Genomic DNA, 17,584 nt, shown 5'->3' on the forward strand with positions numbered 1-17,584 from the left:
AAACTACTATCATCCATTAGTTTGTATTCACTTGGAACACTCATAAGAGGCACAGCTGCCCCGGGGCGATGATTGACAGGGCCCTTTCTGACCACCCCCACACTCGCCACGTTCACGTCAGCAAAGTGGGTGAAGGGTCTCGCACAAGGACATAGCGACAATATGAACCAATACTATTATGAATGAGTGATGAAAATCAAAACTATTGATAATCTATCGAACACTATTGTTAATGATAATCCCTTGATAAAAGTATTGATACAATTAAAATACCCACAAATATAATAAGGACATATTATCAGAACCTTAAATGGTCTTTGATCTATACCTGAACTAATAAACACGTACCTCCGTCCTGAGTGCAGAGGGGTGAGGTGTACCTCCGTCCTGAGGCAGAGGGGTGAGGTGTACATCCGTCCTGAGGTTGAAGGGTGAGGTGTACCTCCGTCCTGAGGTTGAGGGGTGAGGTGTACCTCCGTCCTGAGGTTGAGGGGTGAGGTGTACCTCCGTCCTGAGGCTGAGGGGTGAGGTGTACCTCCGTCCTGAGGTTGAGGGGTGAGGTGTACCTCCGTCCTGAGGCTGAACGGTGAGGTGTACCTCCGTCCTGAGGCAGAGGGGTGAGGTGTACCTCCGTCCTGAGGCAGAGGGGTGAGGTGTACATCCGTCCTGAGGTTGAAGGGTGAGGTGTACCTCCGTCCTGAGGCAGAGGGGTGAGGTGTACCTCCGTCCTGAGGTTGAGGGGTGAGGTGTACCTCCGTCCTGAGGCTGAGGGGTGAGGTGTACCTCCGTCCTGAGGTTGAGGGGTGAGGTGTACCTCCGTCCTGAGGCTGAAGGGTGAGGTGTACCTCCGTCCTGAGGCAGAGGGGTGAGGTGTACCTCCGTCCTGAGGCAGAGGGGTGAGGTGTACCTCCGTCCTGAGGCTGAGGGGTGAGGTGTACCTCCGTCCTGAGGCAGGAGGGTGAGGTGTACCTCCGTCCTGAGGCAGAGGGGTGAGGTGTACCTCCGTCCTGAGTGCAGAGGGGTGAGGTGTACCTCCGTCCTGAGTGCAGAGGGGAGAGGTGTACCTCCGTCCTGAGTGCAGAGGGGTGAGGTGTACCTCTGTCCTGAGGCAGGAGGGTGAGGTGTACCTCCGTCCTGAGGCAGGAGGGTGAGGTGTATCTCCGTCCGTCCTGAGGCAGGAGGGTGAGGTGTACCTCCGTCCTGAGTGCAGAGGGGTGAGGTGTACCTCCGTCCTGAGTGCAGAGGGGAGAGGTGTACCTCCGTCCTGAGTGCAGAGGGGTGAGGTGTACCTCTGTCCTGAGGCAGGAGGGTGAGGTGTACCTCCGTCCTGAGGCAGGAGGGTGAGGTGTATCTCCGTCCGTCCTGAGGCAGGAGGGTGAGGTGTACCTCCGTCCTGAGTGCAGAGGGGTGAGGTGTACCTCCGTCCTGAGTGCAGAGGGGTGAGGTGTACCTCTGTCCTGAGTGCAGAGGGGTGAGGTGTACCTCTGTCCTGAGTGCAGAGGGGTGAGGTGTACCTCCGTCCTTAGGCAGAGGGGTGAGGTGTACCTCTGTCCTGATTGCAGAGGGGTGAGGCGTACCTCCGTCCTGAGGCAGAAGGATGAGGTGTACCTCCGTCCTGAGGCAGAGGGGTGAGGTGTACCTCCGTCCTGAGGCAGAAGGATGAGGTGTACCTCCGTCCTGAGGCAGAGGGGTGAGGTGTACCTCCGTCCTGAGGCTGAGGGGTGAGGTGTACCTCCGTCCTGAGGCAGAGGGGTGAGGTGTACATCCGTCCTGAGGTTGAAGGGTGAGGTGTACCTCCGTCCTGAGGTTGAGGGGTGAGGTGTACCTCCGTCCTGAGGTTTTTGCATTACCTTTTGTGAGTTTGGTTTTTAAGCATATTGAAAAAGCAAGTGGAGCAGTCCAGAATAATGGGCTGGATTATGGATTGATACAAACAGTAGTAGAAGAAGAGGAATGACATAGTATTTTTAATGTCCAGATTATTGACAGTCGTTGCTGGCTTCTTTTATGAATGTGATGTGCTGGTCAAATGTAAGTGAGTCATCTATTGTGTCTGCTTCCTGTTTTTGAATGCCTTACAAATGTTTTTTCATCTTATGCAGTTTTTGTTAGTTTTATCATTGGCTCACTCTCCCCCCTCTGTCCTCCGTCCTCTGTTGCAGGCCTACGGTTCGGGCTGTGACGTGGTGATCTTGGCCAGTGACTTTGAGTGTGTGCAGATCATCCCAGGGGCCCAGAATGGGAACATCCAGGTGGGCTGCGTGGAGTGCTCCCACCAGCTCGGCCGGGTAAGTCCTCCTCCCGCTCCTCCCCCAGCTGTGCCCGCTCGATGCTCCAGCTGCTTCTCCGCTGCTCAGTCGGTCTGCCAGAGGGAAACGCAGAAAGTGGCATTTGGGTTAGACTCTAGACTACAATGGGCCGGAGCTGAAAATAAATGGAGGAGGCGGACTTGTGAGGTTTTTGTAATGCAATCAAAAGTGTTAAAAGGACAGATGGGAATGACAATGAATGAACAAAGAACAAGCAAATGATAACAATTGAAGGAGGTGAAGAGGTTTCTGTCTTAAAACCATGCTGAAAACATCCATTTTCAGTGTTACATTTATTTTAAACATCACATTTATTAGTCATTATTGCTGACACCATTGTTAAAGCAACTGTGAAAGCCGTCATTTTGTTTAAGTATCATTGTGTAATAATACGTTAGCATTCCTCTAGAACATTTAAAGTAATGTGATGCAAGCGGCGAAGTGTTTTATTTTTAGTTAAATTTTTGAAGCAGGAAAAGATGAAGAGAAACAGGCCTGACTCCCTAAAAACGTTTTAAAAATGTGTTGTATGTAAATATGTGTAGATTTGAATGTGCAATCTGAAAATGTACTGATTACCCCAATAATCTTTACACATCCCATCTTTTAAAGTTGCTCAACCTGATTTATAGGTACAGCAACTTTGCAGAGGATTAAACACTATAATTAGACGCAAACAGGACACTGCGGTCTTATTTTCACCCTAACAGCTGCTTTTATCTGTCAGGGGGAAAAACAGATTTGTCTTTATCACATGAAATATATCTTGTACAGCCCCTTTACCTTGAGTAAGTTTCATTTTGTTTTACTTTATTTTATGTGGTTTCTTGCTCTTATGGAAAGCGCTTTATATTGAAAGTAACAGAGAAACTAAAAGCAAGAAATCAATAGTAAAAACAAGAAACAAAGTCTTCCAAAAACAAATTATTGGATAGAGGAAATACAAAAGAGCCAAGATGAACCAGGAGGGAAGACGGATGGAGTGATTAAGGATATAAATGATGAAGGGAGGAGGAAGAGAAGCTGTTCAGTCTAGACTCCATATCGCCTCCTTCCTCTGCTCCCTCTTTTTCTCCTCTACTTCTCTTTTCTCTCGTTTTCCCTCCTCTCTTTCTTCCCCTCTTTTCTCTTTCTTCCTCCCATTTTAGTTCTCTTCCTCTTCCTTCCTGTCATCATTATCCAGTTTGACACACAGTCCGATTTAGCACCTTTTTAATTAAATGTGTTTAAGTGCGTGTTCTGTCTGTTGGAGCCCCGAGTAATGCTCAGTTTTAAGTTTGAGTACATTCTTAGATAGAGAAACTATTTTCCCATGATTGCCTAAATCAGCCGTTTTACATCTTAAGTCAGTTTGTTACCAGTTTAAATATATTTTTAATGGATTTTGAGCAAGTATTTATCAGTAAAACGGTTAATATTCCATTTCGGGTTGTCAAGATTATGATGTTATCCAATAATTGTTCACATTCAGGTCATAATAAAATAATAATAACTGAAAAAAAAATAATTACTGTTATTTAAAAAAAAAAAAAAAGCTAAATTAAATATTTTTGATTCAGGCGATTGTTCAAAAAAATACACCTAAAGTACTTTTTTTATCTGGCAGTTTTATGGTGCATTAACTTTACTGTCTTGTTCAGGTAATAATACTGTATTAGACAGTGGACAAGGATTTCACAGTGGTTTAGTCATGTTTCTCAGTAATCGTGAATAATTGTCAAATCATTCAGTTGTGTTAATACTTCTCACAATAATCAAAACACTTAACATTTGATATTGTGATTTCATCGAACAAATCTCAAAAGTGGGGCTGTCAATGGATGTTAACCGATTAATCGATAATCTTGATTATTCAGGTCACAATCAAATCATAAGAAGTAAAAACTAATAATTGTGACTATTTTAGAAGCAAAATGATGTAATTTCTATTCAATGTGGATCTCAAAAAGTAATGTATAGTGAGTTTTATGTGGCAGTTTATATCACAATAACTTTACCTTTGCATTCAGAAAGTTTGATTTCATAACGCCGGTCAAGTATTACTGGAACAGTGATGATGTATTGCAATGGAAGAAAATTAAAGATTTCGCTTTTTTATTTTCATGTTCCAATAATACTGAATAATCGTTAAATTATGATGTTTCTTCTTGCAATAATCAAAACGGTAAAATTTGATATTGTGACAGCCCTACTTGTATATAAGAGTGGACAGCACCTTCAGCTCTTCAGTTTTTATCCTGCTGTTGTCATCGTAAATCAAGATATGAACAATAATAACCGACCAATCAGGCGACGTCCTGTTCAGCTCGCGTTATGAACAGGTTTGATTGACAGCTTGCAAGGCTAAACGTACCTTCTACAATCCCGCTCCTGATTGGCTCTGTGGTTGCATTGAAACACAAACAGTATGCTGTCTCTTTGTCCTCTTATACAGTCTACGAGTTTGCACCAACTACTGTATGGTTACTATAGCAACTTCAGAGCGTGTGCTAAAGTATCTGAAAGTGCACAGTTTGAAAAAAAGGTGACACAATGGGCAATGACACCTTCCTCTCCTCCCTCTCTTTCTCACCTCTCGCCTTTCCTTTCTCCCATCCTTTCTCTCTCTTCTCCTTTCATCACCTCCCTCCTTCCCTCTCCCTCTTTCTTTCTTTCTTTCTTTCTTTCTTTCTCTCTCTCTCTTCCTTTCCTCACTCCTTTATCTCTACCCTCAATTTCTCCCCCCATCCTTTCTCTCTCCTCTCCTCCTTCCTTCGTCTCTCCTTTCCTTTCCTCTCCTCCATACTTTCTCCCCCCTTCCTTTCTCTGTCTCCTTTCCTTCCACTCCTTTCTCTCGACCCTCTGTTCCACCCCCCATCTTTTCTGTCTCTCATTTCCTTTCATCACCTCCCTCCTTTTCTATCCCCCTCTCCTTTCCTCCCTCCTTTCCTCTCCTTCCTGTCCTTCCATCCTTCCTTTTCCTCTCCTCTCCCCTTTCCTTTCCTCTCCTCTGCTCTCTCCTTTCTCTCTACCTTCCTTTCCTCTCCTTCCTGTCCTTCTATCCTTCCTTTCTCTCCTTTCCTTTCCTCTCCTCTGCTCCCTCCTTTCTCTCTACCTTCCTTTCCTCTCCTTCCTTTCTTTCACTCCTTCCCTCTCCTTCCTGTCCTTCATCCTTCATTTCTCTCACTCCTTTACCTCCCCTTTCTCTCACTCCTTTCCTCTCCTTCCTGTCCTTCCATCCTTCCTTTCTCTCACTCCTTCCCTCTCCTTTCCTCCCTCCTTTCCTCTCCTTCCTGTCCTTCCATCCTTCCTTTCTCCCTTTCCCCTCCTCTGCTCCCTCCTTTCTCTCTACCCTCCTTTCCTCTCCTTCCTGTCCTTCCATCCTTCCTTTCTCCCTCTCCTGTCCTTTCCTCTCCCCCTCTCCCCTTTCTCTCCCCTGAGCCTGCATGAGCGCTACTGATGGAGTGAGTAATGTTGTGATGATGACGCCTCTTTATTTTTAGATTGCTGCCTCTTACGGAAACACAGTGTGCATCTTCGAGCCTCTCTTGACCAACCCAAACAAACGCCACAAGGTTTGCCCCGTCACCATTCATGGTTTTGTTGTTGTAGATGTTGGTTTTAAATTAATCACGCGTGCCAATAACCATGCATGGTGTGTGTGCTCTCCTGTTACTAACTGCAGCTTAACTATCAGTGGCAAAAGACCGGACAGTTCTTCCTTGATGCCATCACCTACAACCTGGCCTGGGACCCTCAAGGTACGGCTGCTGCGCGTCATATGTTCACCAGTGTGTTCAGGCCCAAACACAAATCACATTTTTCGTGAAATTGTACGCATTATTCATTCACTACTCGGTGGAGGTAAGTTGTTATTGTAGCCGCAGCTGCCCCGGAGTTAGACTGACTGAAGCGAGACTGCCGTGTGCCCCTCCAACCACCACCAGTCACTCAATCGCTTACAACTTTCACACTAGGCAAGGTGGGCGGGACTTAACAGCAGTAAAGTAACCATGCAACTGACGCGGGACACAGAAAATGACATGCAGTAATCATTTTTAAATGGCGAAACATGTTAAATCAGGTGTTAAGTAATTCATTTGTATTGTTAATTGTGATATGATTTGACCTTATTTCACTCAAAGCTAATGTTTTCAATTGTAATAGATTAAATACGTGTCATACTTTCAAATACTTACAACTTGAAATCATCTCGCGACCCCCACTTTGTGAAGCACTGCTCCAGAGCCACTGTAGCTCCTGGTATTCCCTGAGGTCTCCTATCCATGCACTCACCAGGCCCAATCCTGCTTAGCTTCAGAGATCAGATGAGATTGCAAATGGGATCAAGACGGTTATTTACAAATGCGTGTATCTGATATGATTTGAGCGTTTCAGTGTAATTCAGTCCAAAAATGAAAATCTGCAAGAGTTAACAACGTGAATTCAGAACCTTGTAGAGTTTGTAGCTTTTGATCTGAAACACATTTGCCTTTACCTCTCAGGCCTGAGTGAATGTGTCGCTTTGGAAATGAGCTTTAGCCTCTGCTTTTATAGGAATCTCCTGAAAGTGATGTTAATCAATCTGTTACTGGTAGTTAATTTTTGCTGACCTTGTTTTGAATATTAGAACTATCTTTCAAATTGGTTTTACTCTCACATTTTGCACCATTGAACCTACAGTAATTATTCACAAAGGGACATTGGTCCTCACAGTGTCTGCAAGAAAAGCTGCACTGGATGTCAATACAATCTTTAACCAATCAAAAGCCTCTCCTTTTACAAAATGGCTCCATCGAGCTCCAGATCCTTTTACCCGATGAGAATCTGGTGCCAAAAAGCCATTTGCCTGATTCTAATTTATGTGAGTTGGGCAAAGGGAGTCTTGGATAATAAACTAAAGTGACCTTGTGGATACGGCAACATCACTTTCCTAAAAAAACTGAGAATTATCTGCACGCGTTTGGGAAAGTTTTGCCTCTAACTCAAATCAAATCAAATCAATTTATTTTTGTAAGGCCCAAAATCACAACAACAGTTGCCTCTGAGGGCCACAGGGAGAAATGAATCAACAATGTCTGTGGTGGCGATGGAGTCAGACAATGTCTGTGGTGGCGAGGGACGCAGCAGCCCTTCCATATGCCGTTTAATCTTTTATTTTCTGTTTAGCTGATATGCTAAAAATACCTTTATAATAACTTTAGAGTGTTGTCAATATACTAACTATTGCTCCTAGTGACTGATTGTAAAAGTAAAAATATTTATACATCGCCCAATCAGTTTTTAGCACTAATGCCAGTGTATAAGGATTTTTTGATGAACAAATAACCAACATCTACCAGTTTTATATGTGTGTTTTAATACTAGATCTCCTTTAAAACTGTGTCAAATTATATTAATTACAATCAGTGTTACCCACAAATTTATTTATTTATTTCAAGGATTTTCTGGCACCGTAACCTGTATTATTAAGTGTATACTATCAGATTCCATTTGTTTTGTGTCTCTTTGACTAAATGGCCTCTGTACAAAGTAGGGCATTTTGTGATACATAAATTACATATCAATATCATTTTGGGGAGCACTATGTAACTGTAAGTGCACATCAGCTTTGTTGTGGTCCTGTAACAAACACTCAAGCTGGCACTGGTAGAGTAAAGGTTATAGTTATGAAGTATTTTGTGAAGGAACAGTCATATCGTTAGTTGTATCGTTATTGCAAATGAGCTCTTTACATAATATTGTGTATGGACATTTTAGACCATATCACCTTGCCCTATATAAAGTACTGTCCCATCAAAGGGTCACTGATGCTAAGATGGGATGATTTTAACTCATTTCTAGACTAAATAAGGGAGTATTTTGATTCGCTGCTCCTCCTCCCGACGGTTGTATACCAGAACTGCAGTGCTTTTGACCCGCTTTCACTCGTAATAAATCTTTGTCAAAGGCCTCACTGGCTTTGTGTTTACGGCTGTCGGCGATTGTTGAAAGTTGACGGCACGCAATCTGTTTTGTGAACTGCTAAATAAGTACATAAAATCGCAGTATTGCACCAGGTGGTCTGGCTCTCCAAAAGATGTAGTTTATTTATGCGTTATTAGTAATCAATAATGACAAACAACTAAACACACTACTAGACTTGAACTAGAAACAAACCCAAGAGGAATGCATTTTGTGATTTAAGTGGTTATTAGGGCTGCACTAAAGTATTGATATTGCAATGACTAGGCAGGTTTATTTGTCGAGCACAATTCAAACACAAAGTAATTCAAAGTGCTTTACAGAAATGGAAATAATTATGACACAACAGACTAAATATATCACAATAACACCTTGGTTCTTTATCTATGTATTGTTTTTAAATTAAAATGTAAAATACTGATTTTATTCATGGTTTTGGTGTTTGTGTCTCGTATTAGCCTTAATTTGACTAATTTATGCAAAATGTTCTTAGTTTCGTCACCGTTTAAATTTTATTTTTGACAAAGTTGGATAAGTACTTTCAGGCATCAACATATTTATTTTACTATAACAGAATGTTTGTGTCAAAAAGCAATAACACTTGCAACATCCTGGTACTTAACAGCCTATAATCGCACATTGCAATGTCCAATGTCATGCAGCCATAACAATTATATTTGTCACATCAAAAGCCTTTAGTTGTTGTTTTTTATATTAAAACCAATCAGAATATACACAGTTGAAGTACTAATTGTAATTGCACCAGTCTACCAATTAAAAAAATGATTGAATAATGACGGGTTAGTTGACCTCTAAAATAATGTTTTTTCAGCATTCCTACCAGTTTGTCCTGTTAAACCATGTATTTTTTCTGTAACGGTCACAGTTTATGAATCACATGCAGCGGTGTACGGCAGTGTGGTGCAGTAGTAGTGTGTTTGTGTGTGTTTGTGTGTGTGACCTGCTGTTTATCTGTCCTCAGGGAACCGCATTCTAGCCGCCACAGAGAGGCTCCAGCTGTGGGCCCCTCCCCTGTCGGACGCTCTGATCGAGGAGGAGGATGGGCAGGGCACCGACGACAAGCACCACCCGGTCCTCAACGACTGGAACTGTGTCTGGCAGTGCAAGTACGGGACTGGTTCTGTTTCAATAAATCAGTTCAACGCAATCTATATTTCAAACGCTCTCTTTTGAGTGGCTGAAAATATCCCACAATGCCTAAAAACGACACGACTTCTAAGCCGCTTTGTTGTTTCGTCTTTTCTGTTGTTGCAATAACTCTCTACCTTTTGTTTGTTTGATGTCAGCGTTTGTTTTAGAGTTAATGCATTAAAATGGATCCGTAACAGATTTAAACAGGCATTTCAGGTCTGGCAATCTTCAATCAAATTCATTTATTTGTCCAACTCAACCATAAAACATACATTAAAATCACCTTACAATACAAAATAAAAACATAAAGAATCATGTTACATCAACAATATTACATCCTCCTAATATTTTATAACATCACTTCCTCACAAGGCGGCAAGTTCTCCAAAAATGTAGCTCATCATAGAAATCATACCTTTGTTGTTTTCTTCTTCCTTTTTAAATGTAAAGATTATTATGTATTGAATGGGATGTAGCACAAGATAATCTGTTGTATCTGTCAAAAATGATTCAAACGCAACTGGCAGAGCAGTTTTTCCACTCACTTCTCTTTCAACATCCCTCTGGCCACGGTAAAGGTCATCTGTTCCCTATTGTTTGCTCTGTGTTCTCTCTAATTGCCAAACAAACACACATAAAAAGCGTAATTGTAATTGTCACCTGATGACTGAAGCCACAGAGGAGGAAGTGCAACCTCCGGTATCAGCAACAAAAGTCTGAACCAAAACACCAGCTGACAGGGAACAAATAGACACAACAGCAGAAGTGAAAATAGAAAAGATAAATGATAAACGAGGGATATAAATGAAAAGGAGATTCAAATGATATTTATTAATATTTTCCGAATGTGTTTTCCAGGACTGCTGCATCTATTCATGTTGCCAAGTGGTCCCCAGATGGAGAATACTTTGCTACAGTTGGAAGGGTATAAATATTAACACTTTTTACTGACTTTTTTTTGCTTGTTATTGCTGTTGTCTACACATTTAAAGCTTCATAAATGTAATCTACAGAACAGAAAATATAACCAAGCTGACCTGCTAATGTATTCAAGCCCTGAACATTACTGTTTGTTTTCTATTTGCTGTGTAACATGGGCTTTATAGAGGTAATAGGACTCCTTTAGTGGGATTATTAGAGTCAACACACACATTATCTAAGCTTTTACGGCGCTCGGTTAGCAACGGCATTAAGCAAAAACAGGATGCATCACTTCGATTAGGCCAATGTGTGTTTAATTTTATTACAATCCCAGTGCTAATGATATGGCTCGTCCTAGGATGACTGTTTACTCAAAGTGTGGTACCCCTCCACCGGGTGGCGCTCTGCGGTGGTGGTCCAGGACGCGGCGGCTGATAAAAAGGCGGTCTCTGTGCACTTCTCCTTTGTTTATTTGGCCCATCCGCGATCGGTCACGGGCATGTCCTGGAGGAAGACCAGCAAGTTCATGCCCAAGTAAGGAAACGCCACCAGATGACCCTAGATGTAGTAAATAATTGAGACTTTATTATACTATATTATAGAGAAATAACAAAAGACAACAGAGAATCTAGAATAGAGACATAAATACCTCAGTCAACCAAAAACTTTAGCTGCTTTTTGCTATTTGGGGGCCTTTACCAGCCTTAAAGAAAGGTCCCAGAGGATAGGTATCTTTTTTGACAACCCTAATTCAAAGTTTGAAATGGTGTGTTTAAAATGCTCTACCTTTTGTGTTATTCTTCAGAGGCTCTGTGTGCAATGTCCTGCTGACGTCGTGTGAAGACGGCGTGTGCCGGTTGTGGTCCGAAACCCTGCTGCCGGAGGACAGCCTTCTCGGGGCACAGATTTCTGAGAACTCACAGTCTTTCAGCTCAACTTTGCCTGGATTCGGAGGGAAGGACAAAATACAACATGCCTTGGAGGTACGTTGCACTCAAATTCATTCTAGTTTAGGGGAGGATGATGGCAATTATTCACATTATTATTGTATTTGAGTGTATTTGAGATATAAACATCTCTAAACTGGCAGAGATAGATCACAATTTGGTGCCCAAACATAACTCAAAGGCTGCAGACAATATCCAAATTAGAGACTTGACTCTTGGCTTGGTCCTGTTCTAGTCATTGTTTTGTCCTGATCTAGTCCAGGTTTAGTTTCAAGTGTTGTCTGTGTTTAGTCTTGAATTTGATGTGATGAATGTGAATGTGTGAACGCACCCTAAACTGCCTAGAACAGAACCAAACCAAGTCTACATCAAGACTAAACTGGGCTCAAACCAGGACCAAAGTGTGAACAAACCCTAAATGAAAAACAAACCAAACAGTACCTCAATGTTGACTGTTTCATTTACATGTTTGTGTTCTTACAGTCGATCCACCACTTGAAGCACCTCCGCAGAGGCAGGAGGCGGTCCTCTGTTCTGGTGACCCACAGTGAGCTGCTGCCCTCTCAGCTTGGCACTCACGACCCGCACACTCACAGACACATCGCTCACCACGCCAACGCCCTCTGCCACTTCCACATCTCCGCCAGTATTAACCCCAACACAGGTGAAGGCTTTACTCTTTATTATTCGTTGGTTAACGTTTTCCTTTCCTCAGAGTTTTACCATAATTTGTTCCCATGCAAAATAGATGATTATAGTTGATTATATGCTCATGTCTTTTATCAGATATTCCCTCCCTGGCCGATGCTGCAGCGTTTAACGCGGACGATGGCACTGGAGGCGGGGGCTTCGTGGTGCACTGGCTCAACAATAAGGACCTAAGCTTCACTTCTTCTATGGACCTCTTTATGCTGCAGCTTCGCAAGTTTACGGAGCAACAACTGGAACATGCCACGGACGACCCACTAGACCCTGATGGATCCCCTATGAAATTTGAATTTGGTACGACTAAGATATTACTTATATACTTACAGTGACATTGCCAACTCTGTTTCAAGCAAATAATCCGCCTCTTTGTACAGCACACATAGTTTATCACAGCAAACGGTTGTCTTTATGTTCTGGAGACAACTGACCAGTCACTTCTATTCACCCCTCCCACTTTTGCCTCTTTTTACCACAGATTGGAACTTCTGTTGTGTTGACACTTCTGGTCAAGCGGGAAAAGTTGCTAGAATATTATATAAAATAGATTGATTTGTGTAAAATGTCTTATGTTCATTCGCGCCAACATTTCCCACTGATTCCCTGGGCAGCTTGAACACTGCTTTTTAGTCTATATAGAAGTTATTTTATCTAGAGGGCAGCAGCTCTCTGTTACTAATGCAAGTGGAAAGGGGACATTATTCAGGGCGGCCATGGCAACTTCCGTAATAAGGTGTTTTAGGAATGGGTTATAACTTTTCGGTTCTCGGCAACACCAGCGATATTTGTGATAAAGGATAGTTTCCCTAAGCCGATATTTGGCACCAATATTAATCCATATCGGACCATCCTTAACCGAATACTTTTTGATATTGACTCTAGTACCGCGCAATATTATGGTAGTGCATAAGAAATGTACCACTTCAACCCTACTTAAGATATCACCGTGATTTGAATAGTTCTCAGTCTGATTTTGCAGTTCTCCACAACAACCCTTTATATATCATTCTTTAGACGCATATTGACCATCTCTACCTCCTACTCTTCGTGAAAAACCTTTTGAAACCTACATCTGCACGTGTAAGGCTCTTAATCCAAGCTTTTGTCCCCCCTGTAGACCTAGATGAGATGTCGGACAAAGCCTCCTCGGAGCAGGGTGAGGAGCTGGAGCCGGGGGAGCAGGGCAGCACCAAAGCCTCGTCCCCGGGCTCCAGCTCCAGCCTGCCCCTGCCGTCCATGCTGCTGGAGAGGAAGATGGAGACGCTGTTGACCGAGTGGAACAAAAGCCCAGACATGCTGTTCACGATTCACCCGGTGGACGGCTCCTTCCTGGTGTGGCACGTCAAGTATCTGGACGAGTTTAACCAGGGCATTTTCAGACAGGTTCAGGTGAGCGCTCTGACTTGTTTCACACCACTTTCGTTTCGATTCTGTTTCTTTGAGTCATGAAGACGTTGAGGGGATGGTGTAGTTTCTTGCATGATAAAAAGGAAATGAAACTACAATTGAGAGGAAAGTGAAACTCGAATTAGCTTTGATGATTCATGTGTGTCTTTATGCATACTGTAAAAAATAGACTCACATTTGTTGATGGGGAAACCAGGAATAAAGCAATAATCAATCAATCAATCAATCAATCAATCAATCTAGTACCATCTAAACAGCGGCTCAAATTTTAAAAGCTTGTTCTAAAATATGTTGGACAATACAGGAAAAAAATATCAGTTATAACATTTGCTCCACACTATATACTATAATTTAAGTATTTTATACATTTTTTACTTTTTCTAACTAAGATTATTACCTTTCAAATCATGACAAAGCATGCAGATACATCATTTATTTTGCTTGTACACAGGCTAATCTGTTATTACCTATTACTATTAATATTACCCTTTTTCTCTTTTGTTCCTTCTTTGTTATTCTGTTGTAATGTGTGACCAAGTGTGTTTTAAATCATTTCCGCTGTTGATTAATATAAAGTCTAATCTAATAAATTGTTGACACATTGTTCCTCTTTCTTCCAGGTCTCCTTCTCCTCTCGTATTCCAGTTGCATTCCCCACCGGCGACGCCAACTCGCTCAGTAAAAATATTCTGATGTACGCCTACACTCTGACCGAGGCGGAGAGTCCCGGGTCGGGGGAGCAGGAGCGAGCCGCACAGCGCCTGCCTCGCTCCGCCTCTGCCTCGGCCGGCCTCACCTCACTGAACATGAACCCCTCGTCCAACTCCCAGCCCATCACCAGCCCGGCCGTCATGATGGTCTCCAAGCACGTGGACGGATCCCTCAACCAGGTCAGTGGTGGCAATAAACCAAGAGTTTACTGCCAGAACACTGAGAGAAGAATGTATATGATACTGTAGTTAAAAATAAGACAAGAAAAGAACTGGGAGAAGCATGTGCAGTACCCAGGGCAGCTTTTGATTTATATACCTGCCTTTTCAATACTAATATATGAACTGTACTTTTTCTCAGCTCCTGCATTTTTTAAGTCTTAAGTTAATGGCCAATGTTTTGTACAGAAAAGCTTTTAATCATGTAATAACTATGTTCAAAGTCCTTTATGACACTTTATCACTCTTTCATTTTATTCATGTTATAAAAACAATCACTGTTGATGTACCCCTATTTATCACAAAATATATTAAACATATGACACATCTAACATTATATTAAGGATGTTACATATTATTTTATCAACTGGGGAAAAAACGTTATAATAATATCTTTTATGCACTAGTCTATGAACTATGAATGTAATACATTTCTGCAACTCTTAGAAAAAAGATTTGGTTTGTGTATGGTTATTAATGACTACTACTGCTATGTAGGCGGTCAACAAATCTATAGTACAAGTTACTTAGATCAAGAACAAATATACTGACTATGCACCCTTAGTACGTATTAGTATGATGTAATTGATACTGTAGTAAGTAAGTGTAGTGCGTAACTTATTGGCCCAAAAAGAGACTATAACAAAAGCATTTGGACAGTTTTATTGCACTCAAAAACAGTGCATTTCCACAAACCTGACTCTTACTTGCCCTAGAGGCGCCTCCATCTTGTTCCTTAAGCTATAATATTCCACAGTATGGCATAAAATGTATCGATCTCCATGAATAATCTTCAGATGTATGCTTTTAACTTTCTATTTCCGACATGCCACCTCCAGAAAGTCACATACAGTTGCTTGAAGCGCAGAACTCGACTCTAAACATATTCCTTTGTCTGTGCTCAGTGGGCGGTGACGTTTGCGGAGAGCTCGGCCTTCTCAAACGTACTGAACGTGTCTCACAAGTTCCGGTACTGTGGCCACCGCTTCCACCTGAACGACCAGTCATGCCACACGGTGCTGCCTCTGCTGCTCACCTCGTCGCACCACAACGCCCTGCTGACCCCGCCCTCTGCCCCCGGAAGCATGGAGGGCGAGCAGCCACCCACCTTGCCCATACCCAAAGGACTGCCCAGGTACTCAAGAGGAGAGAACCGAAAATCATCTAAATGTCACCTTTAAATGTTTGAAGACCATCATTTGGTGATTCTGGGGCAACGTATGCATTAGGATTAGAGGGCGGGAATATACACAAAAAAATTATATATTGTCAATAACTATATTCAGACAATGTTTTGAAAATATGCTTAAATGGGCTTGTAAATGTCCTGTTTGAGAAACCGGTGTTACACAAAAGGTGATTTCCGTAATATTACTTTATAGCCTTGTTTTTCTCCCTTTTGATGTATTTTAATAGTTTTAATTATAGACAATATACTCAATGCTCCAAAACAACAACTGCGATATTATCAATTTTTCTCACTTCTAATTAGGGCTGCACAATATATTGCAAAAGTATCGGCATCGCATCAAAAAATTGTGTCAACATTTCTGTCGGAACTTTGTTGATGTATTTAATACACCCTATCTGACAGAAATGTACACTTTTTAAAATTAAAATGTTGACAAAGGCTGATTTTATCCTTGATTCTGTCTGGGTCTTGATTCTGACAAGTTTTTATTTTGACACAGTCTGAATAATACATTAAAGCTTGTACATTCAAAATAACAGAAATATTGTGGCCAAAAGCATATTCAAATATGATAATAATATCCATATAACATTAACATTAATACAACATTAACAGCCATATTGCATATCATATTAATTTACATCATAGGTTCAGTCTTTTGAATGTTCAGTTGGTCCAACATAATTTATTTTTGTCACAGTTTATTCCATGATAAGATTTTGTAAAAATATATATTTTGAGATCTATTAAAGTATTTTATCTTTCGCAAACCCGGAAGAAAAGCGTTGGTGGTCCTCCCTGCTTCACATCCACCTAAAAATGTGTTTAAACTAGTGACGTGCCAAAGGACTTGTGAGAGTTAGTAACGAGTTGGTTGGATTTAAATATCTAATTCCTCAATGTCACTGTTTGAGAATTAGATAATGCCGCTTTAAATGTCGTCTAGGAAATACAGTACACGTGTTTTCCATCGCGCCGGGGGCCTCTGAGCGCAGTTGTTGACAAATTGGTCACGGCATTAAACCTATTTTGTATTCAGCTGGAAAACCTTGGAGGTGCCCCGATTCTCAAAAGATGATTGAGACGAACACAATGGAGACACTTTTAGCATTCTGCAACTCAACACAAGAACTCATCAATTATTGATACTGAACCAGGGCTATTCTTGTCTCTCCAGGAAACAGCTTCGTAATGCAGCTACCCGGACCTTCCATGACCCCAATGCCATCTACAGTGAGCTGATCCTGTGGAGGGTGGACCACATCGGGCCCCTGTCCTGCACTGGGGGCGTCTCAGAACTCGCCCGGATCAACTCGCTGCACACCTCTGCCTTCAGCAACGTGGCCTGGCTCCCCACTCTAGTCCCCAGCACTGTCCTCGGTAAACATACTGCCCTGTGGTTATTGCCCAGTTATGTTTGTTGGATTGACATAATATCGTCTGAATATTGTTATCAGGATTCTCCCAAAACATATCAAGATATTCATTTTGGGTTAATATTTCCCATTTCTAGTTGTGTTATATTTGAAGTGTGGGCACATTTTGATTTTGATGGACAAGAACACCACACAAACGAAAAGATTAAGACTAAAAAAGCTCCCCACATCAGCTTAACTCCTCCATATATTTACTTATTTATAGTTCCTCTGCTCTGTACATACAATGAGGGTAAACCAGACATCAGACACAACTACAGAATCTCAGCGTCACAAAGGGCCCAGACATGTGTTTACTCCAAAGCGTTCAGAAACGGCTTCAGTTTTAATCGGAAGAACTTTGATTAATGAGATTTAGGGAAAATAAACTGGAGTGACATTAAGATGTTCTTGAAAGTGAACATTTGAAATGAATGTCATTCATTTTGACTTCCCCTCGTCCTTGTTGTACTTCAACCTTAAGATAAGATAAGATAAGATAAGATATTCCTTTATTGTCCCACATGGGGAAATTTCATTGGTGCAACGCAGGTAGATACAGAGGTAGATACAGAAGAACAGATCACTTATAGGAAGTCTGAAAAACACTTTCAGTAGAAGATCTCCTATAAATAAATAAAAACTCCCATAGACAAATAAATAC

The 17,584-nt window shown here is 41.8% G+C and overlaps 1 protein-coding gene across 4 annotated transcripts in view; it reads left to right on the forward strand.

The window, feature by feature from the left end:
• dmxl2 (Dmx-like 2) overlaps window positions 1-17,584 on the forward strand; it is an 89,064-nt gene that overhangs the window by 19,266 nt on the left and 52,214 nt on the right. For all 4 annotated transcript variants that reach the window (XM_072464991.1, XM_072464994.1, XM_072464992.1 and 1 more), the window contains exons 2-14: window positions 2,163-2,288; window positions 5,792-5,863; window positions 5,974-6,049; window positions 9,235-9,379; window positions 10,263-10,329; window positions 10,684-10,859; window positions 11,131-11,308; window positions 11,756-11,936; window positions 12,059-12,274; window positions 13,095-13,366; window positions 14,005-14,274; window positions 15,219-15,448; window positions 16,683-16,885. In XM_072464991.1, coding sequence (XP_072321092.1) covers window positions 2,163-2,288; window positions 5,792-5,863; window positions 5,974-6,049; window positions 9,235-9,379; window positions 10,263-10,329; window positions 10,684-10,859; window positions 11,131-11,308; window positions 11,756-11,936; window positions 12,059-12,274; window positions 13,095-13,366; window positions 14,005-14,274; window positions 15,219-15,448; window positions 16,683-16,885 — 2,212 coding nt within the window. The remainder of the gene's footprint in view (window positions 1-2,162; window positions 2,289-5,791; window positions 5,864-5,973; window positions 6,050-9,234; window positions 9,380-10,262; window positions 10,330-10,683; window positions 10,860-11,130; window positions 11,309-11,755; window positions 11,937-12,058; window positions 12,275-13,094; window positions 13,367-14,004; window positions 14,275-15,218; window positions 15,449-16,682; window positions 16,886-17,584) is intronic.

The sequence above is a fragment of the Eucyclogobius newberryi genome, unplaced genomic scaffold, assembly GCF_026437365.1.
Source record: "Eucyclogobius newberryi isolate DKJ021-1_F unplaced genomic scaffold, fEucNew1.0.hap1 SCAF_5, whole genome shotgun sequence".
Lineage (NCBI taxonomy): Eukaryota > Metazoa > Chordata > Actinopteri > Gobiiformes > Gobiidae > Eucyclogobius > Eucyclogobius newberryi.